The sequence below is a fragment of the Petaurus breviceps genome, unplaced genomic scaffold, assembly GCF_028583685.1.
Source record: "Petaurus breviceps papuanus isolate PSGF00001 unplaced genomic scaffold, PetGlider_PUasm1.0 313, whole genome shotgun sequence".
Lineage (NCBI taxonomy): Eukaryota > Metazoa > Chordata > Mammalia > Diprotodontia > Petauridae > Petaurus > Petaurus breviceps.
Genome location: NW_027186073.1, coordinates 1135181 through 1152200, shown reverse-complemented (window position 1 = coordinate 1152200; position 17020 = coordinate 1135181). Strand labels below are relative to the sequence as shown.

Genomic DNA, 17020 nt, shown 5'->3' with positions numbered 1-17020 from the left:
TGAAGGAATTATTTTCTTCAGTGAGCTTTTTGACTTCTTTTTCCATTTGGCCAGTTCTGCTTTTTAAAGCATTTTTGTCCTCATTGGCTTTTTGGACCTCTTTTGCCATTTGCATTAGTCTATCTTTTAAGGTATTGTTTTCTTCAGTATTTTTTTGTTCTCCTTTAGCAAGCTGTTGAGCTGTTTTTCATTATTTCCTTGCATTGCTCTTATTTCTCTTCCTAATTTTTCCTCTACTTCTCTTACTTGATTTTCAAAATCCTTTTTGAGCTCTTCCATGGCCTGAGACCATTTCACATTTTTCTTGGAGGCTTTGATGAAGGAGCTTTGATTTTTTTGTCTTCTTCTGATTGTATTTTTTGATCTTCTTTGTTACCAAAGTAAGATTCTTTAGTCTGAGTTTTTTAAAACTCTGTTTGCTCATTTTCCCAGCCTTGACTTTCTAACTCTTTGTCAAAGTTAGGACTCTGCTTCCAGTGGGGGTGATTGTACTGTCCCAAACTTTAGGAGTTTTGCGCAGCTGTTTTCAGAGCTACTTCTAGGGGCTTGTAAACTTTCAGCTCTTTCAAGGTGGTACAATCAAAGGAGAGGCATTTACTTCTCTCCTCGCCTGTGCTCTGGTATGTGAGTAACCACAACGCACTTTTCTGCCTTGGAACTGTGAAGAGGATTCCGTCTCCACTGCAGTCACAAGCTCTCCCACACCAGTGCTCCTCCTCTCCTCAGGACTGCCACCTAGGATTGTGACCCAGATCCAAGCAAGGCAAAGCAAGAGAATCCTGCCTTAGGACCAGCAAAGAGATCCATGCAATCCCTCTCTGATCAGCTGCTTGATTGCCCCATAATCTGTGAGCCCAGAGCTGCTGAGACAGTCACTGTTGTTACTGCTGCTGCTAAGGCCATCACCACCTTTGCCACTCTGGGGCTTATGCCAGACCATGCTCCTTTCTCACCCAGGTCCCACAGACTTTTCCCACTTTGGTGTTTGTGGGTTGAGAAGTCTGGAAACCACCACCACTGCCAGTGATTCAGTTCCCTGAAGCCTGCTCTGGCCCTGACCGGCATGGCCCACATTGGACTGCGCTCTATTCCCAACCCAGTATGATAGACATTTCCTGTCAACCTTCCACATTGTCTTATGCTAGAGACTTGTTTCTCTCTCATTTTGTGAGTTCTGTAGTTCTAGAATTTGTTTAGAGTAATTTTTTTACATGTGTTTGAAAGATTTGGGGGGAAAGTTCAAGCAACTTCTTGTTTTTACTCTGTCATCTTGGCTCTGCCCCCATGCATCACACTTTTTTGAAACAGCTTCCAGAGTCCAGTGACTGTCTCATTGAATTCACGTCTGTATGGAGTACATGTCTCTCTTCTTCCAACTGTGCCTGATACTTTCTCAAAGTGGTTCTCCAGTGGATGGATGTTAAGTCTCTTTCCAGATGAGTAGCTACATTCGTAGATACCTACTTCTTATATATTAGGTTTGCTGTGACCTTCAAGTTGTATATATCATAGAATTCCTAACCTATAGCTCTCACTAATGTTAGTTTTAAACTTTTCTTTAGAAATACATAGCCTTGGGGCAGCTAGGTGGTGTAGTGAATAGAGCACCAGCCCTGGAGTCAGGAGGACCTGAGTTCAAATCCAGCCTCAGACACTGGACACACTTGCTAGCTGTGTGACCTTGGGCAAGTCACTTAACCCCAATTGCTTTGCCTCCCCTCCTCCAAGAAAAAAAAGGAAAAAGAAGAAAAGAAATACCTAACCTCTGCTGTGGTTATGACCAAAGGTAACTTACCCATCAAAACTAAGTATAATACCAAATGAAAAAAAAAAGGATATTTAATGAACTGATAGACTTTCATGTTTTTGTGAAAAAAACCCCAGAACTTAATGAAAAATTAGATATCTATAAATATAAGAAACATAATGTGAACATTCAAGACCAATTACAAGGGACTAAATAAGGTCAAATTGTCTACTTTGTATATGTGAAAGTATCAGCAGTATTCATGAAGGTCATCATTATTTGGGTAGTTTGAAAGAATGGCTGAGGAAGAATGGCAGAGTAAAAGCAAGGACTTGCTTTAGATCTCACCCAAACCCCTTCAAATACCTGTAAAATGACACTAAACAAATTATAGAGTAGCAGAACCCACAAAATGACAAAATGAAAGAAATTTCTAGCTCAAGACAACCTGAAAGGTCTGTTGCCCTGTTCTGGGAGAGGAGTGCATTCCAGTGCAAAATATGCCAGTATAGACCAGACCCCCGTAAACCTTGAACAGTCCTCAGGAGTCTGAATCAGTGGTAGCTGTGGTGGTATCCAGAGTTTTCAACCCATAAATGCCAATGATAACTTAGAAGGTCAGTAGGAAAGGTCTGTCAAAACTGGGAGAGAGAAGAGCCCAGGTTAGTCCTGGGGTGGGGTGGAGTGGAGGTGGGATGGCAGTGACTGATCCTGGAGCAGCCAGCCCACAGACAGTTTGGGGAGCAGAAATGATATTGCAGAGGTCAAAGGATCTAGGATTAAAACCAAAAATTACCTACCCAGCAAAATTCAAAATAATCCATCAGGGGAAAAAATGAATATTCAATAAAAGAGTGGAATTTCAATCATTCTTGATGAAAAGAGTAGTGCCAAATAGAAAATTTGACTTTCAAATACAAGATTCAAGAGAAGCATGAAAAGGTAAACAGGAAAGGGAAATCATATGGAACTTACTAAAGTTGAGCAGCTATTTACACTCTGATATGGAAAGATTATATTTGTAACTCATGAGACCTTTCTTAGTATTAAGGTAATTGAAGGGAAATGTACACACACACACACGCACACACACATTCACACACTCACACACACACATAGACAGAGGGCACAGAGTGAGTTGAATATGAAGGGATGTTATCTAAAAAAAATAAAATTAAGGGGTGAGAGAGAAGAATGTACTGGGAGAAGGAGAAAAGGAGGGGGTAGAATGAGACAAATTATCTTACACAAAAGAGGCAAGAAAAAGCTTTTACAGTGGAGGGGAAGAGGGGGAAGGTAAGAGGGAGTAATTGAACCTTATTCTCATTGGATTTGACTTAAGGAGGGAATAACATACACACTCAATTGTATATGAAAATCTATCTTACCCTACAAGAAAGTAGGGGGGAAGGGAATAAAAGAGCAGGGGGTGATAGAAGGGAAGACAGATTGGGGGAGGGGGTAATCAGAAGCAAACACTTTTGAGGAGGGACAGGGTCAAAGGAGAGAATAGATAAAGGGGGGGTGGGTGGGATGGGGTAGAGTGAAATGTGGTTAGTCTTTCACAACATGATTATTATGGAAGAATTTTGCATGACTACATATGTATAACCTATATCTAATTGCTCAATAAGGGTGGGTGGGGAGGGAGGAAGGGAGAGAATTTGGAACTTAAAGTTTTAAAAATGAATGTTAAAAATTGCTTTTACATGCACCTGGGAAATAAGATATACAGGTAAGGGGGTATAGAGATATATGCCTTATAGGAAAATAGAAGGGAAGAGAGAAAAGGGGGAGGTGATAGAGGGGAGGGCAGATTAGGGGAAGGGGTAATCAGAATGCACACAGTCATGGGGTGAAGGGAGAGCAGAGATGGGGATAAAATTTGAAGCACAAAATCTTGTGGAAGTGAATGTTGAAAAATAAAAATAAATTAATTAATAATAAGCTTTCAAAAAAAGTGTTCAAAGGGAAGGATAGGTAGCATCCCATGGCTTACAAACCTATAAATTCCAAACAAGAAGGATATGAAACTTCTAAGAATGAAACTCTGAAAACACAAACAATTCTAGTGAGAGAGAAACAGGAATCCTGTCTAAACAATCACTATGAATGTACAGGTGACTCCAATTAATTTAGATTTAATTTTTCTTTAAATTTATGGAATAAAACAAGTATTTCCATAACATAGTACAATAAAAAAGATGATTTCACAGAAAGAAAGAAGGAAAGAAAGAAATAAAGAAAAAAAGAAAAAAGAAAGAAAGAAAGAAGGAAGGAAGGAAAGAAAGAAAGAAAGAAAGAAAGAAAAAAAGAAAGAAAGAAAGAAAGAAAGAAAGAAAGGATTGAACTGAATATGATGCTGTGATTCTGAAAGAAATAAAACCGTTGGGAGAGATAGAAAGGAATAATTATCTCATACAAATGAGGCATAAAAGGAAAAACTGATGCAGAAGAAGCTAGTAGGAGGGAGGGTGGGTATTGCTGGAACCTTACTCTCATCAGCAATGGGATTAAGAATGATATATACATGTGTATATATATATGTATATATACATATCTAGAAGGATATAAAAATCTTATAAATTCAGAAAGAAATAAGGGGGCAAGGGGATAGGGTGGGGTGAGAGAATGAGGGAGGAAATTTGAGATGGGTAGGTTAAGGAATAGGAGGGAAAGGTAGAGGGTAAAAGTGGAGGAGTGAGGAGAGATACAGTAAATAGGGTAAGAAAGATAGTGAGGAAAAATAGGAAGAAGGAAAATATATGAAAAGTAGCTATAGCTTAGAATGAGAATGGGACTAATTTGCCCATAAAACAGAAATGGATAGGAGATTAAAAATTTAAATTCAACTGTATGTATTTTCAGCAAACATAAAAATGAGAGATACACACAAACATAAAATAAAGAGTAAGAGTAGAATTCTACATATAGAAAAAAAGGAGGGATAGTAATCATGATCTCAGACAAAGTTAGAGTTAAAATAGATTAGGTGAAGAATAGAGAAATTATACTATGTTTCAATATTGTTCAATGTTCTTTTAGATTATTTAAAATTTCCCAACAACATACAATACCTGAGCATATACTTGCCAAAACGGACACAGGAATTATATGAATATAAACAGAAAACACTTTTTTATACAAATAAATTCAGATCTAAGTAATTGAAATATTTATTATTCATGGGTGGGTAAAGTCAAAATAATACACACAGACACAGACACAGACACACACACATACACACATATATACACATATATTAAACATTTGATTTTAAAACTTTGGATTCCAGATTCTTTCCCTTCCTCCTTCATCACCCACCGTAACTGGGAAAATAAGCAATTCAATATAGGTTGTACATGTGTAGCTATGCAAAACATTTCCATAGTGGCTATATTGTGAAATATTGACTATATTTCCCTCCATCCTATCCCACCCCCCATTTGTTCTATTCTCTACTTTGACCCTGTCCCTTTTCAAAAGTGTGTGCTTCTAACTTCCCTCTCCCCCCAACTTCACCTCCCCTCCAACATCCCTCCTCTCATTCCCTTCCCCCCTAGTCTCCTGTAGGGTGATACACACTATTTAGTGTGCATGCCATTCCCTCCCTAAGCCAAATTCAATGAGAGTAAGGTTGACTCATTTCCTTTTGCCTTCCTGATATTCCCCTCCACTGTAACAGTTTCCCCTTGCCTCTTCTATATGAGATAATTTACCCCATTGTCTCACCCCATACCCTCTCATTATATTCTGCTCTCACCTCTCTATTACACCTTTTAATTATCATCCCTTCCTATTCAATTGGTTCTGTGCCCTCTGTCTATGTATACCTGTACACATATATGCATACACTCACATATGTATTCATATGCCCATATACCCTGCTATATATATGTATGTATACATACATACACACATATATATGTGTATATATATACACATTTATATTCAATTCAACTATTCTCATACTGAGAAAAGTTTCATAAGTTACAATTATCGTCTTACCACATCAGAATGTAAATAGTTCAACTTTGATAAGTTCCTTAATGATTTCTTTTCCTTATTTACTTCCTCATACTTCTCTTGACTCTTGTATCTGAATGTTAAATTTTCTATTCAGCTCTGTTTTTTTCACCAAAAATGTTTGTCCTCTATTTCATTGAATGACCATATGTTTCCCTGAAACAAGATACTCAGTTTTGCTGGGTAGGTGATTCTTGATTTTAATCCTAGCTCCTTTGACTTCCAGAATATCATATTCTAAGCCCTTCAATCCCTCAGTGTAGAAGCTGCCAAGTCCCGTGTTATCCTGATTGTGTTTCCACAATATTCAAATTGTTTCTTCCTGGCTACTTGTAGTATTTTCTTTTTGATCTGGGAATTCTGGATCCTGGCTAAATATTCCTAGGAGTTTTCTTTTTGCGATCTTTTTCAGGAGGTGATCAGTGGATTCTTTCAACCTCTATTTTGCCCTTAGGTTCTAAAACATCAGGATAGTTTTCCTTGAGAATTTTTTTTTTGCCTTTTTTGGAGGGCATTTGGGGTTAAGTAACTTGCCCAAGGTTACACAGCTAGGCTTTTTTTGTGTGTGGGTGTTAAGTTTCTGAGGCTGGAACCGAACTTGGGTCTTCCTGACTCTGGGGTCAGCACTTTACTCACTGTGCCACCTAGCCACCCTGAGAATTTCTTGAAGGATGATTTCTAAGTTATTTTTTGATTATGGCTTTCAGGTAGTCCAATAATTTTTAAATTGTCTCTCCTGGATCTACTTTCCAGGTCAGTGGTTTCCTCAATGAGATATTTCACATTGCCTTCTATTCTTTCATTTGTTTGGATCTGTTTAACAGTATCTTGATTTCTCATAAAGTCACTAGCTTCCATTTGCTCCAATCTAATTCTGAAGAAGTGATTATCTTCAGTGAGCTTTTGAGATTCTTTTTCCATCTGGCAAATTCGACTTTTTAAGGTATTCTTCTCCTCATTGCCTTTTTGAGCCTCTTTTGCCATCTGAGTTAGTCTATTTTTAAGGTGTTATTTTCTTCATTCAGGTTGTTGACTCTCTTTTCATGATTTTCTTGCATCATTCTCATTTCTTTTCCCAACTTTTCCTCCACTTCTCCTATTTGGTTTTCAAAATCCTTCTTAAGCTCCTCTGTGGCCTGTAAGCTGCTTATTCTTTTCTTGGAAGCTTCTGGTGCAGGAATTCTGACTTCACTGTCTTCCTCCTGTTCCATACTTTGATTCTTTTTGTCCACAAAATCGGAGTCTAATGTTTGATTGCTCTGCTTGCTTTGCTTCCTTTGCTTGCTCATATTGCCACTCAATTACTTGACTTTTGAGCTTTTTTGCCACAGTAGAACTCTGTTTCCAGAGAGGGTAGCTTTGTTCCAAATCACTGGGCTTTTCTCAGTTGCTGGAGCTATTATTTGGCTGCCCTCTCTGAAGCTTCCACATGCTCTGGCACACTGGCCACTCACCCCAGGACCTCCACCCTAGACAACAATCCAGATCCAAGCAGGTTAAAGCAAGGGAAATTACCCCTCAGACTTGTTGCTTGGTCCCCATTCAATCTGAAGGCCAGGAGCTCTGAAGCAGCCACGAGGCAGTCACTGCATGGCTGCAGCGTCTCAGCTGCTTCTCCCTCCTGGGGCAGGGGCCGGACTGCACTCCTGGACCCCTTGTTCCCATAGTCCACTGACCTTTCACTTTGTCTTTGGCATTTATGGGTTGATAATTCTGGAAACTGCCACAGCTGCTGCTGATCCACTCTCCTTAATTCCCTCCAGCAGGGGTTGGTCATGCCTGCCCTGAGGCTAAAACCTTGGGCTCATGGCAGGCCTGGGCTTTGCTCCAAGAGCATTGCACTGGACCCTTCCTGCTGGCTTGTGGGGCTATCTTCAGTGGGAGGTTAGTTTCTCTCTGTCACTTTGTGGGTTCTATAGCTCTATAGTTTGTTTAGAGTCATTTTTTTTACATGTATTGGAGAAGGTGGAAGCGGGAGCCATTAGGAAGTACCGTTTCTATTCCGCCATATTGACTTGCCCCCCAAAATAATTTTTAAAGTGAAATTTTACCTAACTAATCTATTTATTCCATGTCATCCCAATGAAATTACTAAAAGAAATTATTTTACTAAGTTAGAAAAAATAATAAAGTTTATTTGAAAGAGCAAAAGGTCAGGAATGTCAAAAAGACAGGAGAAAAAAGATGTGAAGGAAGTAGAGTCATCAGTATCACACCTTAAACGATATTATAAGGGAGAGCATTGTTAAAGTGTTAAAAGGATAACTTTAATTATTTTAAATTAAAATTTTCTTGTATAAATAAAACCTATGTAGCCAATAATAGAAGGAATGCAGAAAATTGAGGGAAAAACAGCTTTCATAGGTAATCTCTCAACTAGGATGTGATTGGGTTGGAATATTGCTGTGCTGCAGGAAATGATGAGCTGGTTGATTTAGAAAAACATGGAAGGACTTAAACTTATGAAGGAAGATGCTGTCTACCTTCAGAAAAAAAGATGAAAGATTAAGTATAGAATGGTTTTATATATATGTGTGTATGGGTAAATATTTATATATAACATGTGTATGTTTATATATGTATATGTATGTGTGTATATATTTATGTATGTGTATGCATGTAAATGAGTGTGTGTATAACTATGTTTAATTGTAGCCTTCTCTAGGGTGGGAGAAGAGGGATGGGAAAATAAAGTAAAAAACATATTGTAGAGAACAAAAGGAAACCAACAAGGATGCAAAACTGGGCAGCTTTGAAAATGATATGTAGTATTTATTATATAGGTTTTCTTGAAATGGAAATGTTTTATATTGAATCCTTTCTTATGGTCTGCTATAAATATGGTAACTTTTTTTTTCTTTTCTCATTCTGTATTTAAGTTTAAAATTTAGAAAAAATTACTAATAATACATAGCCTCATTATTCATAAGTATTTTGATTATTTGGATTCTAAAAAATAATTGTTGTTTACTGAATCATTATGATCATTAATTTTGATAGCACTTTATTCTTTGGTGGGCAAGATCCCCTTATATCATTGGCCTGATGATATGGAGATGAGAATTATCTAACACCCTTTGCCAACAAGAAAACTGGTGGCACAAGGGAATAAATCATCCTCATTGAGGTATTTTGTTTCTATTTCTCCTAGAATTTGTGCTTCTCTACCACTCATTATCTTCACTTTGATCCCTTATGGGTCATGGCCCTGCTGCCTGTTCTTTGTTATGTTTCCATAATTGACCTATTCTTCTTCTTCTTCTCTCCAGGGTCCTTCTCCCAGAAAATTCTGTGCAGCATTCCTCTGGCAATTACCTGCAGAGGTTACATCAGACTTAAGACAATTAAAGCCACCACAATTCATGTTGTCGCAATCTTAGCAGATCATCTCAGAGCTTTCATACTATTCACAGATGCCTCGAGTTCTCTGCCCACCTTAATTTCTATTATCTTTCCAGCCTCCTCAATCTAACAGCTGAAAAACTGTGCAGAAAGGAGGATAGGGAGTTTTTTTTTCCATTTTTATTGCTCGGCTCCAGGAGTACGAATTCCAGTTTTTGATGATTGTCCTAATTTTAGTTCTAGAAAATTGTTCATAAGACTGGAATAACAAGAAAGTTGAGTTAAATGATCTCCCACTGCTTGCAGTTTTAACATTCTTTGCCATCTTTCATTGATGATTCAGAAGCTACTTTGGGTTCCTGTACTAAGTAGACACAGATAAAGTGCTTTAAGATTTGCTTCAGTCCTTTAATCTTCACAACAACCTTGCAAAGTAGGTTTTATTGTTGCTATTATTTTATGCTATCTTTGGAAATGGGGCTAAAAGGATCTGAAAGTCTGGGTTTGAGTCTTGAATTTTTCCATTTACTGCCTGAATGACCTAGGGCACGGCAGTGAACCTTTTCTGGGTCTTAGTTTCCTTAGTTAAAGGATGGGGCTAAGTGCTTCTTACAGTCTCTCTTAGATTTAACATTTTCTAATTTTGGAATCTCCTAATCTATACTTCAGTGCTGAGAAAGGATGCAAGTTTATAAAATTTTTTTTCAAGAGACTAGCTGTTAAAAATTGGATATTATGAGAAAATATGAATATATGGGAAGGACCTCAAACTAAAGACATGATTATGTAATTGGGAATTTCTTAAGTTTGCATTTGGTATAAATGACCACTTAATGTGATTAATTAATTTCTTCAACTTCTACCTCTTTCAAGAATCAAAAACCAAAAAAATTATTGGAGTTCTGCAGTTACAAAAGAGATCAAGAGAAGGAAAAATATATTTTCAGGTAAGAACGTCAAAGTGTCATTTTCCATTTCATTCAGATGATTAACAGTCACGAACAATTGTTAGTCATCTGCTGTTTTTAGTCACAGCACTAGATGGTCTAAAGTGCTCCCTTTTCTAAAAGCTTAATCTTTCCTTTGATCTTGGGGAGAAAAAACACCTTGAGAAATCATGTGGTCTATTGCCTTGCTTTCATCAGAAATAGGTCTTACTCATCACAAACTAATGATGTAGTTTCCACAATCATCTCTCTCATGTATTTCAGTATCTTTTCCTCCAATGGCTCCTTCCCATTTGCCTACAAACATGCTTAGGAGCGGGAGTGCTAGTGAATGTTTAACAATTAGCTCACTGAAAAAAAAGTATATAGTATGCATTTTTAGGTTTAATTTGCATTATTACAATTTTCTTCATCTTTTTCTTAAGTCTAGACAATAAAAACCCCAAACTATCAAGCCTTGATTTCTAGTATTTGCTGATTTCTGAGGTGTAAATGCTGAAAATCAGCTTTTAGAATCCAGCACACACGTGTCCAAGTATGCCAGTGTTTTTACTTTTTTTACTTTATTAAAAAAATTCTTAATGTGGATATTTTTCAATAGTCTGGGTCTGGTTTTCTGCTTTCTCTTCAAATTTTTACCTTTGCCATTTTCTGTACTTCCCCTATATCCAGAGAGTCAGCTTTGGAGTAAGATCAGGTTCACTCCCCTCCTCTGCCTGACCTTGGGCAAGTCGATTAACCTCTCTAGTATTCTAAGTAGTTTGCTAGGATAATCATCTGCTGAGGAGGTGCCAACCTGCTTTGATAGAGAATGTTTCCTTAGGCAGATTTTCTCTGTATTTATGAAATCACAGGTCTAGCCTCTATTCTTCTATGACAAAACATGCCTTACATATGTGATTTCATTTTATGTTCATAATCACCCTCTGAGGTAGGGCATGCAAATATTCATTTATCCTTATTTTTAGATGAGAAAAGTGAGGCTCATAGACTTTGAAAAAATGCTCTGGTTTGATGATTTTATAGTGAACATTTCTTGGGCATTCACAGTAGTGAGACATAGTTCTGGGCAGCATACTATATCGAAGGACTCTAGTAGGTCTTCCATAATCTTTTGAATTTCTGCTTCTTCTACTTTTTTAAATTAAAAAAAGATGTTTACTGGCGCTATTTGTTTTTATGTAGCTTATGTTCCCTTGGCATCTGTTAATGTCTGGGATGAAGTGACACTTAAAAAATGTTTATTGACTAACTGATTGGCTGTCTCTCCCTCGTTAATCTCCTCAAGAGCTATCCTTTAAAACAAAGGATACATTTTCCATTTGTTCATTGGTTTTGCAATTTGTTTTACTCTTTTTAAAAACCATTCTTTGTTTTAAGAGATAGCATATATAAACATATACATATGTATGTGTATATATATGTATATTGCATGCAGTGTTTCACACACTTGGACCCTATGTTTTCAAAGAGGCAAGGAGAGGTATTGACTCATATGGCTTCTTTGGGTCCAAGTCTATTCTCTACAGTGGTGTGGGAGGCAAATTTAATTCAATTTATACTGCTTTTATGCTTTACTTTAGTAGATGGTTAGTGTCCAGAATGAGACAAATGATCATCCTCTTTCTAAATATTTCTACACAGAGATATTGTGTTTATTTTGGGAAGGACTTTGACAGATTGGAGGATATTCAAACAAGAATGACATTTGAGAAATTGACGGGACTGGAGACTATTCCATGTGAAGATTAGTTGAAGGAACCAGGGCTATTTAACCTAAAGAACAAGAGATTTAATGGGTGCAGTATTCCTATCTTCAAGTGCAGCAGGAAGGATTGTTACATAGAAGTCTTGTTTGCTTGGCCTCAGAGACAGTTTAGTGTTGTTGGGTTGGGGGTAGGGGAATGACTTATCATTGTGATCACTCAACAAGCATTTATTAAACATTGTTTGTTATTCAGTCATGTCACTCTTTGTGACCCCATTTGTGGTTTTCTTGGCAAAGATACTGGATTTTCCATTTCTTTCTAAAGTTCATTTTACAGATGAGAAAACTGAGGCAAACAAGGTTAAGTCACTTCCCCTGGGTTACGTAGCTAGTAAGTGTCTGAGGCCAGATTTAAACTCATGAAGATGACTATTCCTGACTCCCAGGCCAGTGCTCTATCCACTGTGCCACCCAGCTGCCTATCTCTCTGCTAGGGGCCAGAAAAGTATCTGAAACGGAATCAGTTGCTTCAACAGGTATTGAATTTGCCTATCTCTGGAGGTCTCAAAGCAAAGGTTAGATGATCGGGGACACTCAAGACAGGACTTCATGCTAAGCCTTAGGCTGGGCTAGATACCCTCAAAAATTCTTCCATCTCTGAGATGATGAAAATATTTCAGTGGCCTCCTAATAGGTTGTTCTACCTTTGCTCTCTCCCCAATCCAATCTGTCTTTCACACTGCTTCCAAAATGGCCATATCATAACTGCTCCAAAAATTTCAGTGATTCTCTATTGCCCGCTTGGTAAGGTTCCATCACTTTTCCCTGATGTCATTGCCCTCAGAAACTTCTGTCCCCCTGTTTTCACAAGTTGATGTGATATTCCTCCCTAAAAAATCCATGCTCCAGCTTAACTAGGACACTTCTTGTTCACAGTGCTCCATTTCCTAACTCTACGGGTTCTGTTCCTTAAACTTTGTTGAATGCATGCTTGAATGGACTCCAGTTTGACTTCCTCCATGAAGCCTGCCCTGATGACCCCAATTAGTAACAGTTCTTTCCCCCTTGGCACCACTAGAGTACTTTGTTTCAGACTTCTTCCTACTACAGGGAAAGAGCATTAACCTTCAAGTCAGGAGATTTGGGTACAAATTCTATCTCTGCCTCATAGCTTTTCCATAATCAAGTCATTCAAGCCTTCTGAGCTTCAGTTTCCTACTTCATGAAAAGAAGATAATGTGTACTAATTGTCTTACAGAGCTACAGTAAAGAAAGTACTTTGTAAAACTTGAAGCACCATGGAAATACACATTATTATTATTCTAACTTATTATAATTATTGATAGCATAGCTTAGCCTAAAAGATAGAGTGCTGGACTTGGATGTGAGAAACACAAGGTTCAAATCCTACCTTTTACACTAGCTAAGTGACAGGTCAAGTCACTTAACTTCATTGTGTCTCAAATAATATCCTAGGATTTATCTACTCAAGTCACAGACCTGGTGGAGAGAGAGCCCCATGCTAATAAAATTAAAGATCCTTAGCCTAGTTTTCTAAGTATTATAATTACCTGTGAACACATGCCCCTCTACTAAAGCTAGCTTGAATAACACTTTTTCTGTGAAAATCTCTTTGATCTCCCTAACTCAAAAGTAGTTCCCCTTCCCACTACCATTCCCAATTTCATAAAGCAGACTTTAAAAAAAGTTTCTTATAAATTATTATTAAATAGTTTTATATGTCTCCTATATTCTCTCTTTCCCCCCATTCTGACATTATAAGCTCTACAGGGGAAAAGAGTCTATTTTACTTAAATATTTACATTTCTGCCTTACACAGCACATTGTGTTGTTGTTAAGGTATTTCAGTTGCACCCAACTCTTGGTGATCCCATTTGGATTTTCTTAGCAAAGATACTGGAATGGCTGGTTTGCCATTTCCTTTTCCAGCTAGCTCCACTCAATAACAGATAGAGAGACTGAGGTAAACAGGGTTAAGTGAGAGAGACATGGATAATAAGTGTCTGAGGACAGATTTGAACTCAGGAAGATGAGTCTTTGGATTCCAGGCCAAACACTCTATCCATTGCACCACTTAGCAATGAGCTATCTAGTTACTCCATAGAGAAGCGGTATGGCATGGTGAATAGAGGACTGGCCTTGGAGTCAGAAATACCTGAATTATGTTACATGTTACTAAATATTTAACAACCAGCTCTCTGCAAAAACAAATTCCATGTACTTTTAAGTTTAATCTTCATTACTAATATCTCCTTAGTCACTTTTAAAAGTCTAGACAATCAGCAAAATAATGGGTCAAGCCCTGATTTGTAGAACTGCTGATTTTGAGGTGCAGAAATTTAGCAATTGGGGGTAGCCAGGTAGCACAGTGAGTAAGAGCACTGGCCCCAGAGTCGGGATGACCTGGGATTGAATCCAGGCTCAGACACTTAGCACCCACCCAGATACACCTGACTGTGTAACCTTGAACAAGTTACTTAACCCCAGTTGCTTAGGGGCGGCCACATGGCACAATCAACAAGCTTGTTGATTCCTGGCAGTCTTCTCTTGGGGAAATTTCCCTCCCTCATTATTTTGGTTCATTGCTTCTTTGGTCTTTCCATTTTAGATGGCATAAAGGAATACAGAGGAGAAGAAAAATCATGAAACATTCATTTAAAAAGGAAGTGCCTAGTGCTTAGTAAAGAGACATTGATAAGATGCACTTATCACTGCAAGGTGTCAAAAACTGGCAAGTATTTGGCAAGACCAAAATGGAAGGTGAAAATTTATTTCTTGACCTTGGCCTTGTTTTTCTTAGCAGGTCTCCACCATGAGTGACCGGGAAGCAAATAACCACTCAGAGGTGACTGACTTCATTTTTGTAGGCTTCCGAGTCCTCCCAGAACTCCATATCTTTCTCTTCCTGGCTTTCCTGTTTGTCTATAGCATGGTCCTCTTGGGGAATGTTGGCATTCTGGCCATCATTCTGATTGATCCCCGACTGAACACACCAATGTATTTCTTCCTAGGCAACCTTTCCTTCATTGATCTCTCCTACTCCTCTGCTGTGGCACCAAAGGCCATGGCCAATTTCTTATCATCAAGTAATTCCATTTCCTTTGTGGGCTGTATGGTTCAGTTTTTTTTCTTTATCTTATTTATGGTAGCAGAGGGTTTTGTCCTGGCAGCCATGGCCTATGACCGCTTTGTGGCCATCTGCTCCCCACTACAGTATTCTGTCCGTATGTCAAGACGCCTTTGTACCCAGCTTATGGTGGGTTCTTACTTTTGTGGCTGGGTCACCTCTATTCTCCTAGTAAGTATCACCTTTACTTTGTCCTTTTGTGCCTCTCGAGTTATTGACCACTTTTACTGTGACTCCCACTCAATTGAAAAGATCTCATGTTCCAACATTGTCATCAATCGAATGGTGTCATTAACCCTGGCGGGAATCATTATTTTGCCCACTCTGATAGTCATCATGGTATCCTATGTTTACATTGTGTCCACCATCCTGAAGATCCGATCTGCTGAGGGTCGAATGAAAGCCTTCTCCACTTGTGGATCCCACCTTGGTGTGGTGAGTTTGCTTTATGGAACTGCTTTCTTTGTGTATCTGATTCCCCCCAACAACCCTGAGCTCCGTAAAGTGGCTTCTGTGTGTTATACCCTCATTACTCCTATGTTGAACCCACTCATCTACTCTCTAAGAAACAAAGATGTCAAAGAGTCTTTGAAAAGAATTTTAGGGAAGGCAAAAGCTTTGCTCTAGTTTTCACATTTTTGTCTCTCCCTTAGTTCTGTTATTTTTAAATCAGAGAAATCCCCTAAGGGAGGAATTATTTCTGGTGGAGAAAATTTCTTGTCTACCCTATTAATGTTTCCTCCAGAATACTGTTGTTACTAAACTAATCATAAGCATCAAAATCAGAGATGATACAGCAACTCTACCAATAACAATGTACCTCATTACCCCTCCTAACAAATGGGCCCATGAGAAGTCATTATTTCATAGGGTCTCTGAGTGTGTCCTAAAGGAGGCTAGGTTGGAAGTACAGTTATCCCTTCCACATAGTGACTTTTCCTATAGTGGTTTTGTTACATTATAGGTCGGCATCGAAAATTTCTGCAAATTTGAATTTTGGGGAAATTTTGCAGAAGTTGCAGATGATACTCAAAGGCCAACAGATGACAGAGAAAAAATTCAGAAGCTCAGAGATGCCTAAAATATGCCTATGACCAAATACTTAACCCAAATTTTGCAGTAAGGTACTGAAAACACCCCATAAAAGAAAAAGAAAAAAATCAGACCTCTTTTCTGTGCAAAGGGAGGGTAAAAATTTTTACACAGATTTTCCAGATCATATGGGTGCTACACCCCTAACCCCCACAATGTGGAAGGGATAACTGTACATTTTTGTTGGTGAGTTGGTATTATTTATTTAGCTGGGGTACAGACATTCCAGTATTCTAGTTTGTTTTTCAATGAAATATTTTTTAATTCAAATTTTTCAAATGGATACAGAATTTCTGCTTTTAGTTGTATTTGTATGGGAAATGGAGGTGTTAGGATAGATGTAGAAAAAAAAAAACCAGCATATATTTTGTGAGGTCATCAAAATGAATGACAATAATCTGCTAATTCATTCCCTTAGTCTATCTTCTCTCTTCTACAAGCAAAAGGTAGTTCACTCAAAGGTGTGCCTCTGATCAGTCTTTCAACTTGACTCCTGGGACCTGAAACATCTCATTTCTGTGTGTATTCCATTTAATCTGGCCATTCAGGAAGCATTTATTAACTATCTACTATTTCTACATCGCTAAGTCAGGCACTAAGAGTATGAAAGCACAACAAAACAGTCCCTTCCCTCAAGGATCTTCTGTTTTCCTGGAATTGAGCAGTGTCTAAATAGCAGTTACCCTTTCCTCTGAATTCTAGTCTAGGATGTTAAAGAAAAAGTTCATAGGGGTGGCTAGGTGGCACAGTGAATAGAACACTGGCCCTGGAGTCAGGAGGACCTGAGTTGAAATCTGGCCTCAGACACAGCACAAAAACTAGCTGTCACCTTAGGCAAGTCGCTTAACCCCAACTGCCCTCCAAAAAGCAAAAAAAAAAGTTCATGAGGAAATAAGAGGGAAATCCAACCCTCTGCAGCCCACCTCCAAACGATCAGTATCTGTCTGCATCATTTTTTTGGATGTTCTTAGTCCTATATGAGTGATTTATATTTCAGGTTTACACTATTC

At 38.2% G+C, this 17020-nt stretch overlaps 1 protein-coding gene across 1 annotated transcript; it reads left to right on the top strand.

Annotated features, from left to right (window-relative positions):
* The first annotated feature begins 14588 nt into the window (after positions 1-14588).
* On the top strand, positions 14589-15689 carry LOC138167846 (olfactory receptor 9K2-like). The gene has a single exon (XM_069096806.1). It carries the CDS (start codon positions 14604-14606, stop codon positions 15543-15545), a length of 942 nt encoding a protein of 313 aa, XP_068952907.1. The 5' UTR covers positions 14589-14603; the 3' UTR covers positions 15546-15689.
* The last annotated feature ends 1331 nt before the right edge of the window (positions 15690-17020 follow it).